Source organism: Silurus aristotelis, assembly GCF_946808225.1.
Source record: "Silurus aristotelis genome assembly, chromosome: 17".
Classification (NCBI taxonomy): domain Eukaryota; kingdom Metazoa; phylum Chordata; class Actinopteri; order Siluriformes; family Siluridae; genus Silurus; species Silurus aristotelis.
In genome coordinates this window covers 423,000-440,499 of record NC_139590.1, presented here as the reverse complement: position 1 = coordinate 440,499, position 17,500 = coordinate 423,000, and the positions used below count along the sequence as shown (strand labels likewise).

Below are 17,500 nucleotides of genomic sequence, written 5' to 3'. Positions count from 1 at the left end.
AAAATAAGGGTGTGATTAGTGCAGGATCCTCGTAGCCCCGGGGGGAAACTTACACATCTCACACTATTGTGCTGAAGAAAGAAACGTGCACAAAGCTGATGTTACTGTGTTTTATTTATTAAACTCAGATAATAAAATAAAAACTGGAAAGTATTTAATATTCAACACCTAATTATTAGTCTGCAACATCAGTAAACATCAGTCCCTGCTCTCAGACGCCATTTCTGTCCCAGGATGTGACCTGTTTACTTTTCCTTAATCAAACACCTTTCCCCAAACACCTATTCACCTATACACCTAATCATCTATACACCTAAACATCTGTACACCTGTACACCTGAACATCTGTACACCTAAACACCTATACATCTAATCATCTATACACCTAAACATCTGTACACCTAAACACCTATACATCTAATCATCTATACACCTAAACATCTGTACACCTGTACACCTGAACATCTGTACACCTATACACCTGAACATCTGTACACCTAAACACCTATACATCTAATCATCTATACACCTAAACATCTGTACACCTAAACACCTATACATCTAATCATCTATACACCTAAACATCTGTACACCTGTACACCTGAACATCTGTACACCTATACACCTGAACATCTGTACACCTAAACACCTATACATCTAATCATCTATACACCTAAACATCTGTACACCTATTCACCTATACACCTAATCATCTATACACCTAAACATCTGTACACCTAAACACCTATACACCTAATCATCTATACACCTAAACATCTGTACACCTATTCACCTATACACCTAATCATCTATACACCTAAACATCTGTACACCTGAACATCTGTACACCTGAACATCTGTACACCTATTCACCTATACACCTAATCATCTATACACCTAATCATCTGTACACCTAAACATCTGTACACCTAAACATCTGTACACCTGTACACCTGAACATCTGTACACCTATACACCTGAACATCTGTACACCTAAACATCTATTCACCTAAACATCTATACACCTAAACATCTATACACCTAAACATCTATACACCTAATCATCTATACACCTAATCATCTATACACCTGAACATCTATACACCTGAACATCTATACACCTGAACATCTGTACACCTGAACATCTGTACACCTGAACATCTGTACACCTATACACCTGAACATCTGTACACCTATACACCTGAACATCTGTACACCTAAACATCTGTACACCTAAACATCTATACACCTAAACATCTATACACCTAATCATCTATACACCTGAACATCTGTACACCTAAACATCTATACACCTAAACATCTATACACCTAATCATCTATACACCTAAACATCTGTACACCTGTACACCTGAACATCTGTACACCTAAACATCTATACACCTAAACATCTATACACCTAATCATCTATACACCTAATCATCTATACACCTAATCATCTATACACCTGATCATCTATACACCTGAACATCTGTACACCTGAACACCTGAACATCTGTACACCTAAACATCTATACACCTAAACATCTGTACACCTAAACATCTGTACACCTAAACATCTGTACACCTAAACATCTGTACACCTAAACATCTGTACACCTATACATCTGTACACCTATACATCTGTACACCTATACATCTGTACACCTATACACCTGAACATCTGTACACCTAATCATCTATACACCTAAACATCTGTACACCTGAACATCTGTACACCTGAACATCTGTACACCTGAACATCTGTACACCTATACACCTAAACATCTATACACCTAATCATCTATACACCTAAACATCTATACACCTAAACATCTATACACCTAAACATCTATACACCTAAACATCTATACACCTAAACATCTGTACACCTGAACATCTGTACACCTGAACATCTGTACACCTATACACCTGAACATCTGTACACCTAAACACCTAATCACCTATACACCTGAACATCTGTACACCTAAACATCTATACACCTAAACATCTATACACCTAATCACCTATACACCTGAACATCTGTACACCTAAACATCTATACACCTAAACATCTATACACCTAATCATCTGTACACCTGAACATCTGTACACCTAAACACCTATACACCTAATCGTCTATACACCTAATCATCTGTACACCTGTACACCTGAACATCTGTACACCTTAACACCTATACACATGAACATCTGTAAACCTATACAGGTTAACATCTGTACAGTTGAACATCTGTACATCTATACATTCATACACCTGAACATCTGTACACCCATTCAGTTAAAGTCAGTAAATTGACTGAGAAATTGAGGAGAATTTATTTGTATATGTAAACAGTGTAAATATAATAAAATGAACACTAATAAAAAACATTCAATACATTTGTATGTGGGGTTTTTAATCCACTGTCGTTTTCCTGCATAACTCAACTTTAAAATATTTAATAATTTGACCTACCACCAAAGAAAAGTTCCATTCAGTACCAATAGTTCTGAAAGTTCAGCATCTTTCAGTTCTGAGAGTTCAGTACCCTTTAGTTCTGTTTTTAGTTCTAGTTTTAATAGAACTGAAACACTCCCCACACAAACCTCCTCCGTCTGCTGGACTTCATAATGACCGGATTAACCCTCTAGAACTCAGGGTGTGTGTGTACTGAACATCAAACATCAAACTTACACACTTTACCTGATCAGTAAAACCCACAGAATTCGCAGGTTCTCATCAGAACCGTAACTAACAGAATGTCCAGGAACGTTAGTATTTACTGTACTTTACTAAACACTGCACACATTTATGTTTACACAACTCTACACAACTCTACACAACACCACAGGACACACATTCCTTTTAAACGATGCAGTGCAGTGGTTCGGACGGTTCCCGATCGCGCGCGCAGTCGCGGTGGAAGAAAAGAGAAAAAAACTTTCACTTTATAGTTTAGAAAGAAATTAAATCCACACCAACCTGATCTTTTTCTCCTTTTACAGACCCTTCCCTTCCCAACTCGTTCTCTCTGTCTGGAGTCATGTCTCCTTCCTCCTGCTCGGTTCCCCTCCGGTTCCTGCGCGCGCTCTAAGAAACAATCGCGCTGCGCCGTGGGGATGATCTTCCACTCGCGGGTGGATGGTCCACGGCCATAGAGAAGTTCACTTTCTGCGTTTCTAAATCGTTCTCCTCTACATGCACGAGCTCGAAGCCCCACCCGCGCGGCCACTTCTCCACCGCCCCTCGCGCGCACCTCTCTAATTTACTTCTGTCGCGAGACCTCCGCCATGTTTTTTTTTTTTTTTGCCGGCGCAGGTAAACAGTTACGCCCAGTCTGGCCACGCCCACTACAGGTGAGTCTACTCCTATCTAAATGCAAATAATGTAGAAGTTCATGAACCTTAAAGGTCTAAAGGCTTTCTGCAGTGCTGATCTGAGTTCAGTGCAGTGAACAGACCAGTAGAGACCACACTCTCCCAGACTTACTATCTTCATCTTCATGAGCATGTTGCTGGGCATGCTGCTACAGGAAAGTAATCACTGGCAGGACAAAAAAAGAACAAAAATAACAAACCCAGCTTGTCAAGAAAACGTGAAGAAGTGTAAACTCCTCTGTCCAAAAACGTCAGCGCTGCACTTCAAACTGTTACCGAACTCTGACCCTGAAAACTCCTTCAGATCCACCTCCACATTTATTATTCACCCATCGGCATTTATTTCTTTGCTCCCTTCAGCGAAACAAATCTGTCATTCCAATAAAATCCCTCAATAACTAGATTATAGTCCAATATCAAACCTCCTCTTTATCTCCAAGATTCTAGAAAAGGTTGGAGCACAGCAGTTCTGCTCACATCTACTGAGGAACAATGAGTTACTTTTGTGTAAAATGTTGCTCTTATTAAAAAAATGGTGAATTTCTAGACATGCTACTGCTGGAAGGTGTGAGGAAAAGACGAGTGCATGAAGCTGAGCTTTTTGGTGGTTGTGCATCGCTGGAATTTAGTAACCTGGAATGGAAACTTAACTTCACACCTTTGTGTGGACTGGTAGAGGGATTTATGGCCCTACAGCCCCACACACTGCCCCTCACAACTCCACACAGTCCCCCACATCCCCACACACTGCCCCTCACAACTCCACACAGTCCCCCACATCCCCACACACTGCCCCTCACAACTCCACACAGTCCCCCACATCCCCACACACTGCCCCTCACAACTCCACACAGTCCCCCACATCCCCACACACTGCCCCTCACAACTCCACACAGTCCCCCACATCCCCATACACTGCCCCTCACAACTCCACACAGTCCCCCACATCCCCACACACTGCCCCGCACAACTCCACACAGTCCCCCACATCCCCACACACTGCCCCTCACAACTCCACACAGTCCCCCACATCCCCACACACTGCCCCTCACAACTCCACACAGTCCCCCACATCCCCACACACTGCCCCGCACAACTCCACACAGTCCCCCACATCCCCACACACTGCCCCTCACAACTCCACACAGTCCCCCACATCCCCACACACTGCCCCGCACAACTCCACACAGTCCCCCACATCCCCACACACTGCCCCCCACAACTCCACACAGTCCCCCACATCCCCACACACTGCCCCTCACAACTCCACACAGTCCCCCACATCCCCACAGTCCCCCACATCCCCACACACTGCCCCTCACAACTCCACACACTGCCCCTCACAACTCCACACAGTCCCCCACATCCCCACAGTCCCCCACACTCTGCCCATCACAACTCCACACAGTCCCCCACATCCCCACACTCTGCCCATCACAACTCCACACAGTCCCCCACATCCACTCACAACTCCACACAGTCCCCCACATCCCCACACACTGCCCCTCACAACTCTACACAGTCCCCCACATCCCCACACACAGCCACTCACAACCCCACACAGTCCCCCACATCCCCACACACTGCCCCTCACAACTCAACACAGTCCCCCACATTCCCACACAGCCCCCCACAACCACTCACAACTCCACACAGTCCCCCACATCCCCACACACTGCCCCTCACAACTCAACACAGTCCCCCACATTCCCACACAGCCCCCCACAGCCACTCACAACTCCACACAGTCCCCCACATCCCCACACACTGCACCTCACAACTCCACACAGTCCCCCACATCCCCACTCACAACTCCACACAGTCCCCCACATCCCCACTCACTGTACCTCACAACTCCACACAGTCCCCCACATCCCCACACACTGCACCTCACAACTCCACACAGTCCCCCACATCCCCACACACTGCACCTCACAACTCCACACAGTCCCCCACATCCCCACACACTGCCACTCACAACTCCACACAGTCCCCCACATCCCCACACACCTCCACACAGTCCCCCACGTCCCCACACACAACTCCACACAGTCCCCCACATCCCCACACACAGCCACTCACAACTCCACACAGTCCCCCACATCCACACACACTGCACCTCACAACTCCACACAGTCCCCCACATCCCCACGCACAGCCACTCACAACTCCACACAGTCCCCCACATACCCACACACTGCACCTCACAACTCCACACAGTCCCCCACATCCCCACACACTGCCACTCACAACTCCACACAGTCCCCCACATCCCCACACACAGCCACTCACAACTCCACACAGTCCCCCACATACCCACACACTGCCACTCACAACTCCGCACAGTCCCTCACATCCCCCACATTGCCCCTCACACAGTGCAAGTGTTTTTAAGAGATTAAAAACGTGTGCGAGTGTGAGAGAGAAAGCGTGTGTGAAGGTGTTTGTGTGTGTGTGTGTAAGAGTCAGAAAGAGAACTAAAGAGATTGAGTGTGTGTGTGTGTGTGTGTGTGTGAGAGAGAGAGAGATTAAAGACTCGTTACCATTTCATGACCATCCTGTGAGAACGTGTGCGGAATTGTGTTCAACAAGCGAATCATGCTGCTGAAGTTCATGTTCTGGGATCTGGTAGTAGGTGCGGTGGATCAGGATCACGGAGCAGATCGGAACGTCGAGCTCTTCATTATTTAACTCTAATTATGATGAGTGTTTCCTGGGCCTGAACCAAACCATAAAATTGACCTGCAAAGGGCGCTGTTTCACCCACCCACACCTGCTTTGTTTCATTCTACTTTATTTTATTACTGCACTGATTAATCAAACACACACACACACACACACACACACACACTCTCCCACCACAAACACACACTCTCCCACAAACACTCCCACACTTCTACCTGTTTCATTCCGCAGTGTGCCGTACACACATGTATATGTGATAGAATTCCTCACACTTACACAGAGTGAGTGTGTGATATTTGGAGTTAATAGCAGGCTTTGTTTCTGCTCCGTCACATGACCGAGCTCCTGTTTATTTTTTTCCCCACTTCATTTGAATATTTCGGAATCCCTGCTCCTGAAATCGTTGGTCTGAGCCCTGAATCATTCAAAAACTCAATCAAGGTTCAGGAGTGTTTTGTCTGAGCTTTTGTTGGAGTCGTTATGGGCGTTTTGTTCGACTCGGCCCCGTAAGACCGGTCGTGCAGGTTTCAGGATCCTGCACTCAATATGTTCAGGAAGAATACAAAAAAAAGTTAGAATTCCTAGTGGTCAGTTTTATATTCAGGAGAACAAACAAAGGTAAGAAAAGAGAATGATCTAATCTCACCTGAAGTAGGATCAGGAGAGAGCGCTCTGTGTGTTTGTGTGTGTGTAATCAAACACACAAGGGAGGAAATGTCCTGGACCTGGTTTTCACCCGCCCTACCCCAGCTACAGACATGACTGCCACTCCACTACAAATTTCTGATCATCACCTGGTTTCCTTTTCAATCTCTCTTCCTATTCTACTGAAAAACAATTTACACGTCTCTCTTATCCGTCCTAACCTTCACTCTATCGCTTCCTCCTCTGTAGCTTCCTGTATTCTTTCATCTCTTCCTGACCCTGACTCCTTTTCCTCTCTACCCTTGGACTTTGCTACTGACTCCTTCCACTCCTGTCTTTAACCATGGACCTCCTCTGCCCCTTGACTACAAAATCCAAGAAGACTTCTTGTCCCACACCGTGGCTGTCAGAAGTTTTGCACAGCAATCTGTGAGAACTCAGATCTGCAGAGAGGAAGTGGAAAAAATCACAACTCGATGTAGACCTCACATCTTACCGCGCACTCCTGATCAAATTTCCTTTGGAGGTGACTTCTGCTAAAACTGCCTTCTACAAGGAAAAGCTCAATGCCTCTGCAGAAGATCCTCGTAAGCTCCTCAACCCCCCGCCACACCTGCTCCATCCTCCCTGCCTCCTTCTATGATGAGAAGATTAATTGAAGCAGACCTTCACTTCCTGCCCAACAATGACTACACAACACAGCCAGGAATCCACTACTCTTTTGTAGTCAAGCTTCTCAACCTTAACAGAAGATGAGATACTTCAAGTCATCCAATTTTGCAATCCCACCACCTGCCCTCTAGATCAACTATGCTTCAGACCATCTCATAAGATCTCCTGCCCTTCACCTTCACAATCATAGACGGGTCCTTAACATTTGGCTATCTGCCAACTACCTTTAGTCAAGCAAGTGAAGTTTATTTCTATTGCACTTTTCACAACAGATATTGTCTCAAAGCAGCTTTACAGAATTTAACAGTGAAGGTGAATGGTGTGTGTTTATCCCATGAGCACCATGGAGACTGTGGTGAAGGAAAAACTCCCTTAGATGTTATGAGGAAGAAACCTTGAGAGAAACCAGACTAAAAAGGGGAACCTCATCCTCATTTGGGTGACATCAAGAGTGAGGGTCATTCCCATCTTAAAGAAACCTGCTCTGGATCCATCAGACATCAACAAATACAGACCGGTATCACTTCTCTCCTTTCTTTCTAAATCACAGTCAAGATCTCAGAATAACTCTTCATGACTCTCTGCTCTCCCCTTCAGCCACAAACTATGGACAATCAACTGTCCCTCTCCTCATGTGTTGCTAATGTGGCTTGTTCTTGTCGATTTCTGCTCTACAACATCCGAAGGATTCGACCATTTCTGTCCACACAGGCTGCCCAGGTGCTTGTTCAGTCTCTTGTGATTTTGAGACTGGACTACTGCAGCTCTCTGCTGGCAGGTCTTCCTCTGAAGGCTTCATCTGGCTGTTGGTTCTACTAGATCTTAGTGCTGCATTCGACACTATAGACCATGATCTCCTCCTAGATCGCTTACAAAATTACATCGGTATTCAGGGACAGGCATTAAGCTGGTTTAAATCCTACCTGTCCGATCGTTACCATTTCGTAGATTCAAATGGAGAGCTATCCAGGCTAATGCTAGTAAATTATGGCGTGCCGCAAGGTTCAGTTTTAGGACCCCTGCTCTTCACAATATACATGCTTCCATTAGGAAATATTATTAGAAGGCATGGAATTAGCTTCCATTGTTATGCTGATGATACCCAGCTATATATTTCATCCAAACCAGGCGATACAGCTCAATTAGCTCGCATAACTGAGTGTGTTGAAGAAATAAGAGATTGGATGACCCATAACTTTCTACTTTTATATTCTGATAAGACTGAGATTTTGCTCATCGGCCCAAAAACCAGTACACAGAAGCTCCGGCATCTCAGCCTGCATTTAGACGGTTGTTCTGTAACTACTAGTTCAACGGTAAAAGACCTGGGAGTTATTTTAGAGCAACTTGTCTTTTAAATATCATATCAACCAAGTTACAAAAACAGCTTCTTTCACCTTAGAAATATTTCTAAGTTAAGAAACATGTTGTCTATATCCGATGCAGAGAAGCTCATCCATGCGTTCATGACCTCCAGAATAGACTACTGTAATGCATTACTAGGTGGATGTCCTGCATCATTAATAAACAAGCTTCAGTTAGTCCAGAATGCGGCAGCAAGAGTTCTCACAAGGTCAAGAAAATATGATCATATAACCCCAATCTTATCGTCCCTACATTGGCTTCCTGTTAAGTTTCGAATAGACTACAAACTTTTACTTCTCACTTATAAAGCACTAAATCTCCATGTATCTATCCAGTCTTTTAACACGCTACAATCCATCACGCTCCCTGAGATCTCAAAACTCTGGGCTTCTAGTAGTTCCTAGAATAGCAAAGTCCACTAAAGGTGGTAGAGCATTTTCACATTTAGCTCCTAAACTCTGGAATAGTCTTCCTGACAGTGTTCGGGGTTCAGATACACTCTCCCAGTTTAAGTGTAGATTAAAAACATATCTTTTTAGCAAAGCCTACACATAACACACATCACACACATCACATCATAACCTTGTGCTCCAGAACATCTGATCACATGCACATTATCAACTTGTGCTGTTAATATCATGACCAGCAGCTACGCTAATTCCTCTCCACTGCTTCTCTTTCTCTCCCCATCCCGAGGCTTCCTGAGGTTGTTCCAGCTCCAGTCACGTCCCACCTCGTGATGATTACAGACCTTTGAAGAAGTAGATGCCGAACTCGCAAACATCACGAACCATCTAGAGACGTACCAGTGCCATTTGGATCCCGCTACATGTGTGGAGTTTTGACATTGGACCTCCTGGAGTGTTTAAAGGCTCTGGCATGGAGAAGCTGATGCTGGATCTGTGATGATCACAAATGCTGAGCTTATAAAACTAGGAGCTACTGACCATAAAGACTGTATAAGACTGCAGAAAGAACATCACTTATAATCTTATACTCCAGTGCTCATGTTAGTTCTCACTCTCCAGTGTTCTGTATTGTTGAAAGATTTATGATCAAACTCTTGATGTCACCCAAATGAGGATGGGTTCCCCTTTTGAGTCTGGTTCCTCTCAAGGTTTCTTCCTCATAACACCTAAGGGAGTTTTTCCTTGCCACAGTCGCCACGGCTGATCATCAGGGATAAACACACACCTTCACCTTCACTGTTGATTTGTGTAAAGCTGCTTTGAGACGATGTCTGTTGTGAAAAGCGCTATACAAAAAAACTTGACTTGACATGGCTATTTGTTCAAAACGCAGCTGCACCACTTGTGTTCAATCAGCCCAAGTTCTCCCACACCACCCCACTGCTGCTCCTCCACTGGCTTCCAGTAGCTGCACGTATCAGATTCAAAACACTGATGATGCCTACAAGGCCAAAAATGGACCAGCACCATCTTACCTCAGTGACCTCATCACATCTCGCACTGCACCACGCTGTCTGAGATCCTCCAGCACTGCTCCACTGGTACCCTTAAACTTTTCAAGTTTGCTTTGCAGAAATCAAGAGTTATTTATATATATATATATATATGAAGTTTGTAATCCAGTGATTTATTCATTGCTAGAGACTCAAAGCACTTTTGTACGTCGCTCTGGACACATACGTCTGCTAAATGCTGTAAATGTAAAGATCAGGTGAGTGTTAAAGTCGAGTTAAACCTGCTCCTGAGGTGCCAGTAATTAGAGTCGCTGTCTCTTATCTCTCTTCTGATCTGCCTTATTTATCCTGATGTTCTACCTCTGGATGAAGTTCTCTTCAGTTGGAGACTGAACCAGGATGGTTGATGGTTGATGGTTTCACATCAACATCCTTAAGGTCCATGAAGTTACTGAGCAACTCATGAACTTTGAGGATGGAAAGTTCCGCATGTAAGCGTCGATCACTGAACAGTTTCTAACCTCAACACTGATGAAACTGCAACGATGGACATTTGGTGTTGAGGATGAGGATCCCTTTAGGGTCTGGATCCTCTCAGGGTTTTTCCTTCACCACAGTCACCATTGGATCACTCATTAGGGAGAAACTTAAACAGTGGTGTGAAAAAGTGTTTGCCCCCTTCCTGAGCTCTTATTTTTTTTTGCATGTTTTCACACTTTAATGTTTCAGATCAAAATAATTTTAATAATAACAGTGAAGTGAACAGCAGTTTTTAAATGAAGGTTTTTATTATTGAGGGAAAACAAAATCCAAAACTACATGGCCCTGTGTGAAAAAGTGTTTGCCCCCCTGTAAAAACTGTGGTTTATCACACCCGAGTTAAATATCTCTCGCCACACTCAGGCCTGATTACTGCCACCCCTGTTCACCATCAAGAAATCTCTTCAATAGGACCTGCCTGACAAAGTGAAGTAGACCAAAAGCTTCTCAAAAGCTATACATCATGCTGAGATCCAAAGAAATTCAGAAACAAATGAGAAAGAAAGTAATTGAGATCCATCAGTCTGGAAAGGGTTCTAAAGCCATTTCTAAAGCTTTGGGACTCCAGAGAACCACAATGAGAGCCATTATTCACAAATGGCAAAAACATGGAACAGTGGGGAACCTTCCCAGGAGTGGACCAAAATTACTCCAAGAAAACAGCGACGACTCATCCAAGAGCTCACAAAAGACCCCACAACAACATTCAGGCCTCACCTGCCTCAGTTAAGGTCAGTGTTCATGATTCCACCATGAGAAAGAGACTCAGCAAAAATTTTCTGCATGTCAGAGCTCCAAGACCAAAACCACTGCTGAGTAAAAAGAACATAAAGGTTCGTCTCAGTTTTGCCAGAAAACATCTGGATGATCCCCAAGACTTTTGGGAAAATACTCTGTGGACTGATAAAACAAAAGTTGAACTTTTTGGAAGGTGTGGGTTCCATTACGTCTGGTGTAAAAGTAACACCGCATTTCAGAAAAAGAACATCATCCCAACAGTAAAATATGGTGGTGGTAGTGTGAAGGCCCGGGGCTGTTGTGCTGCTTCAGAAACTGGAAGACTTGCTGTGATAAATGGAACCATGAATTCTGCTGTTTACCACAAAATCCTGAAGGAGAATGTCCAGCCATCTGTTCCTGACCTCGAGCTGAAGTGAACTTGGGTTCTGATCCAAAACACACCAACAAGTCCACCTCTGAATGGCTAAAGAACAACTAAATAAAGACTTTGAAGTGGTCTAGTCAAAGTCCTGACCCATTGAGATGCTGTGGCGTGACCTTAAAAAGGCGGTTCATGCTGGGAACCCTCGCGTGTGGCTGACTTACAACAATTCTGCAGAGATGAGTGGAGTAAAATTCCTCCACAGCGCAGAAACAGACTCAGTGCAAGTTATAACACACATTTGACTGCAGTTGTTGCTGCTGAGGGCGGCCCAAGCAGTTATTAGGTTTGGGTTTAGTTTTCCCTCAATAATAAAAACTGCATGTTGTGTTCACTTGTGTTCTTTTTTACTAATATTTAAATTAGTTTGATGATGTGAAACACTAAAGTGTAAAAATATGCCAAAAAAAATAAGAGCTCATGAAGGGGCAAACACTTTTTCACACCACTATAGACACTAAACTTCTACACACTGTTAAAACTACACACATAAAACTGGACTGAATTTAAAAGATCTAGTTCGGTAGTGAGGAGTGTAATGAGGTTTTAACTTTATACATACAGGTGGGATATTTTCCAGTTTCACACAAATGTCAGTGAAGATTCTATCACTATAAAACCACTCACCACATGCTGAAGGTCTGATGGTTCCACATCTACAGCCTGAAGATCCATGCAATTCCTGTGGAGGTTAAACTCAAGAACCATGAAGTTGGTTCAGGACTACAATCAACATGAACAGTTTACACTCGAGTCTCCATCAGTGATCAGGAGAAAACCTCAACACTGATGGAACTGTAATGAACGTACATCCAGTGTTGAGGATGAGGTTCCTGCTGAGTCTGGTTCCACTCCAGTTTACTTCCCCGTCATCTCAGGAAGTTTTCCCTTCACCAGTCACCACTGGTTCATTCATTAGAAATAAACTGAATAAGCAGTTATTTCTAAATGTACAATTTCTCTATAATTGATTTATTTCAGTGAAGCTGCTTTGGGTTGATGTTCATTATTAAAATCATTCCACAATTTAAACTGAACTGAAATGCAGGTGAGGTCTGCATGTAAACAAAGGAGGGTTTAGATCCTGGTCTGTGTACTGTATAAATATCTCCACATCACAGGGTTTATTCCTGATCCATCTGATTACCACTAAATCAATACATCCACAGAGCTTCATTATTCACTGCTCTGTTTATCAGCCAGAACACCAGATCTCAGAGATCCTCCTTCAAGAGCTGAAATCCACAAACCAATTAACCAATAAACCAATTAACAAACAAAATACAAATGGATTATTGAAAAAAAGGTTTGAAAACCTGAACAAACAACCCAGAAACGAAAGAATAAAAATGATGCTGTAACAAATACATACAGTATATAATAGTATATTAAAGAAAACAATGCATTGTGGGTAATATTGGTCATTTCCTGTTAAATAGTAAACAGTGGTGCATTCTGGAAAGTCCACCTGCACATCAGATTACTGAATAGTGAGATTCTTCTGGAGGTTTTTGCAGTTGGATATTAAATGCATTTTTTTGCTGATTGGTTTGTAGGTTTCTGCTCCTGTCTGTGGATTTTCACTTCAATAGGAAACACCAGTAACACACAGACGTTGATATTGAGCTAATAAGTGAAGCTGAAACTGTAGATTTCAACCTTTTCCCTTTAGTCTACACCGACACTGAAATCTCATGACATGCAATAACATCTAACAAACTCTAAACAGAATAACAGTGATGTAGTGGAACTCCAGCAGTGTGCTGTAAAGTTCTGGGAGATGCAGAGTAAAGCAGTAACATCCTGCAGCTCGCTCCTCATTTACACTGTAGGTTTCATCCCAAACTCACAAATTTTAAAGAGGAGAATAAAACAGAACTCCCTCTGAGGAGCATGTATAAGTGTGGAGTCACTCAATTCAAATGGCATTATTTTAATTTAAATATATTTATTACCTCCTGCAAGTTCACATGCTGATAAATCTTACAGAAACAGGATGCATGAACTGATGGATTATAAAAGTGACTTGTGTTTAATCGAATCAGCTCAGAATTTTACTTGGATCAATATTTTTCTCTCTCATGCAAATTTCTAGCTCCAAAACAATCGAATAGAGGCCGTCCCCGAGTTACGACGTAGATACGTTCTGATGACATCATCGTAAATTGAAAATACGGTAAGTGGTGACAGGGTGCACACGTGGGCAGATTAGCAGACGTGGTAACGCACGTGGGCAGAACAGCACTGGTCACACAGCTCCTGATGTACTCAGGACCACGTCTTCTGCTGCTCCGAGTGACGGGGTGCTGCCAGACGTGGCGTGCTAAACTAATCTTGAAACTTTTTGATGCCACCTGTATGTATTGTGGCAGCAGGTGTGAGTGCTGGTTCACAGGTGGAACGTGGAGACGGACAAAATGAGCAGCAGGAAGCCACATGTATCTACTGAGATTAATCAGTGCGCTCCGATTCAGTGTCCGGCGAAAACTGGGCTTTGAAACACCAAACACCCAGAAAATAATACACGCTCTCCAACTGAACCCTCACAATCTCACAATGCAGGAGATGTGAACATCCTGGCAGCGTCCTGGCAGCAAATAAACATTTTTTTTGCTCTTACAATCACGATACCAAAAAATAGTTTAAATAGATTACGTTTTGCGTCCCATGCAAACGTAGCAGGCAAAACGTAATCTATTTAAACTATTTTTTGGTATCGTGATTGTAAGAGCAAAAAAAATGTTTATTTGGGTACTACCTCTACTTCCAATCAGACACGCACACACACGTGCACACGCGCACACACACGTGCACACGCGCACGCACCATTCATTAAAGGCTGAATAATTTATTCGAGTTATTTCCCCTCCTGCCCCCCGGCTCTTCCTGCTCCTCTTCCTGCTCCTCTTCTTCCTCCTGCTCATGTAGAATAAACATTTACTGTAAAACTAAACCTCAGCTAAAGATTCAGGTTTAAACATTAACTACATTCTCTGCAGTTTAATACACTGTAAGAGCAGTGGAACCCTGCGTCCTTTTCCTTTCTTTGTGTGTGTGTTTCGTTGTGTGATTGTGTGTGTATATATTGCCAGTAAAGATTTATGAACACATGATTTATTTCAGACAGAAGATTCCTCACTGATTAAATCAGATACTGCAGCATGTCCTAATCCTCGCGGGAGTTCTGGTGTGTCGATCTGTCTGTTCTGAAGCCCGGCTGGTGAGACGCTCGTGGTGGGAAACACTTCTCTTTCACTTGGGTTCCTCACATGGTCCTCCTGAAAAGCACATGTCCGAAACACACGTGTATGTCTACAAGGACAAGTCTGAGAACCTGCTGACGTGACCGCAGACGAGGGTCTGTGGAAACACAGTCACCTGCAGAGTCCGTTTTCTCCACATACGTGACTTTGTGCTCTGAAGAACATCAGGCGCATTCGAAAATAAATGCGTTTAAAAAAAAAAAAAAAAAAAAACATGCAATCAGCGGAGGGGAGGAGTCTGTTCTTATTTCTACTGAATATTTAACATTCAGAAAGAGAGAGAGAGCATCAAGTAAAAGAGTACACAAAAGTGATCTTCCTCTCCTCCTCTGAATGCACACAAGTCTTTTATCCCACATTTAGATGAAACACACAGGGAAGGGGGCGTGGCCTGGCAGGGTGTAGAGGTGGAGCTCAGGACTTTACGTTACCAGCATGGCAGAGAATCACAAACTCTCACTACAGGGTCTGTCTGAACCAGACAGCTGATCACGTGGAGCCGTGCAGGGACGTGGAGTCCCGCTCTTCCTTGTCTTCATCGTCCATTCTGCGGCCATGCTTCCTGAAATACTTGTACCTCTGCACGTATAGTTTGACCAGGTTACTCACCTTCACCGGGTTGATCTCACCTGTCCTGCTGTGACAGATCTGAAACACACAAAGGCAAGTTTAGATTGAAAGTTTGTCAAAAGACCATTACAAATAATAAAACGGTGTGTAGGTGGTAAAAGGTTTTGAGACTTTTCTAACACGCCAACAGAGGGCAGCACAAGGCTGCACGCACAGTCACAGGGAACACCGACCTTCACAATTCAGTGTATCAGAAGACATGGTCCTGTGCTGTTCTGACCACGTGCTTTTACACGAATCCTATTCTGGCCACGTGCGCACCCTGTTACTGAGCTCTCCTCGCACGTGAAACAAAACGATCTTGCTTCCGCACACACCCTACTCGCCAGATTTGGCTCCTGCGGACCTTGCCCTTATCCCTAAGATGAAGGTCACGGTTTTGAAACCATTGAGGAGATCCGGTGCTTGGAAAAGAAGAGTTTGAGGACATGTTCCAGAAGAACACTGGGAGCACTGTATTGCTGTTTAGAAATGTAGATAAATAAACCACATTCTGAATTTTTTTAATCACTTCTTACAGTAAAAAGCTTTGCTGATGCTCAAGACCTCATTGATAAAAATAAAATCTATCAGTGTATCATCAGTGACGCGTGCGCTGTACACGTCCCACGAGAACGAACCGTTACCCTAGAAACGATCATGCATCGGACCTAAACAATAGAGGAACTATAGGGGGGCACTAGCTTTTGCACAGGGTAACCTTTTTTAAAATGAACATTTATTTTCTGTCTATAATCCAGGCTTTGGTTATTAATACAAGGTAATGACCCCTGTACAAGCTGTGAGGAGGCACATCGGGGTAAAAACACTGTTGCGTGAGAGGAGTTAAAAAAACACGTAAACCTGATCCCAGATGGACCTGAATGTGCGCACTGGGCTTCATTTTAGCCTTTCACCTGTTTTCCCAGAGGGCAAACCAAGGTGATGTTTGGCTCACTGCTATGCCACAGCTCCATGGAGAGAGGGAGTGTGTTTACCTTGTGCACGGCTTTCCTCAAAATGTCCTTATACTCTTCTTTGTTGATGTCTTTGCGCTGGTAGTACGGCTTGATGGCCAACTTCACTTCCTCTACTGCTCTCTCCTGGGTGTGCAGCTTCTTCAAATACTAGCAGGACGAGAAAAAAGGGTTCAAGCTTCAGTTAGTTCAGAAAGCAGCAGCAAGAGTCCTCACTAGATCTAGAACATATGATCACATCAGCCCTGTTTTAATCATCTACACTGCTCCCAATTCCATCTCACACTGATTATAAAATACTACTACTGAGGTATAAAGCACTTAACGCTCTCACGCCCCAGTATCTGAGTGAACTTCTGTACCAGGATGATCCTCCACGCCTACTTAGATCAAAAGGTGCAGGCTATTTGTTGGTACCTCAAATAATGAAGACTCCAGCAGGGGGCAGATGTTTCTCTTATAAACCCCACAGTTATGGAACAACCTTCCAATCAGTGTTCGGGACTCAGACACAGTCTCAGTGTTCAAGTCGAGGCTGAACACATTTATTTAGTGGAGTCTTTAGTCAGTAGGTGTTTGTGAGGTAAAGGAGCAGATCTGGAGGGATCATGGATATGGAGTGTTTGGTGAACTGGGATATTTGGATGCTGTCGTCTCCTCACTCTCACACGTTCACTCAGGTTTGTTGATGGTGGTGTGGTGGGTCGTCTCTTATCCCAGAGATCCTCATGTCTGTGTTTCCTTCTGCTTCTCCCTTTTAGTTCTGCTGCCAGAGTGAATCTT

General features: G+C 43.7%; 3 protein-coding genes across 5 annotated transcripts in view; all 3 read right to left on the bottom strand.

Annotated features, from left to right (window-relative positions):
- trpm4a (transient receptor potential cation channel, subfamily M, member 4a) overlaps positions 1-6,072 on the bottom strand; it is a 57,647-nt gene extending 51,575 nt beyond the window's left edge. For 2 of the 3 annotated variants that reach the window (XM_083566727.1, XM_083566729.1), the window contains exon 1: positions 5,920-6,072. In XM_083566727.1, coding sequence (XP_083422853.1) covers positions 5,920-5,991 — 72 coding nt within the window. In that variant the 5' untranslated portion in view covers positions 5,992-6,072. Of the gene's footprint in view, positions 1-2,981; positions 3,503-5,919 lie in introns of those variants that run through there. The other variant, XM_083566728.1, reaches the window with a different exon arrangement.
- The window catches only part of hsd3b7 (hydroxy-delta-5-steroid dehydrogenase, 3 beta- and steroid delta-isomerase), a 327,842-nt gene extending 317,584 nt beyond the window's left edge, over positions 1-10,258 (bottom strand). The window contains exon 1 of the mRNA XM_083566757.1: positions 10,052-10,258. The gene's annotated coding sequence lies outside the window, so the exon portion shown is untranslated. The remainder of the gene's footprint in view (positions 1-10,051) is intronic.
- A 4,708-nt stretch (positions 10,259-14,966) lies between these two features.
- Positions 14,967-17,500, bottom strand: part of scaf1 (SR-related CTD-associated factor 1) — a gene marked incomplete at its 5' end in the record, with an annotated part of 3,375 nt that continues 841 nt past the window's right edge. The window contains 2 exons of the mRNA XM_083566244.1: positions 14,967-15,779; positions 16,739-16,867. Coding sequence (XP_083422370.1) covers positions 15,621-15,779; positions 16,739-16,867 — 288 coding nt within the window. The 3' untranslated portion in view covers positions 14,967-15,620. The remainder of the gene's footprint in view (positions 15,780-16,738; positions 16,868-17,500) is intronic.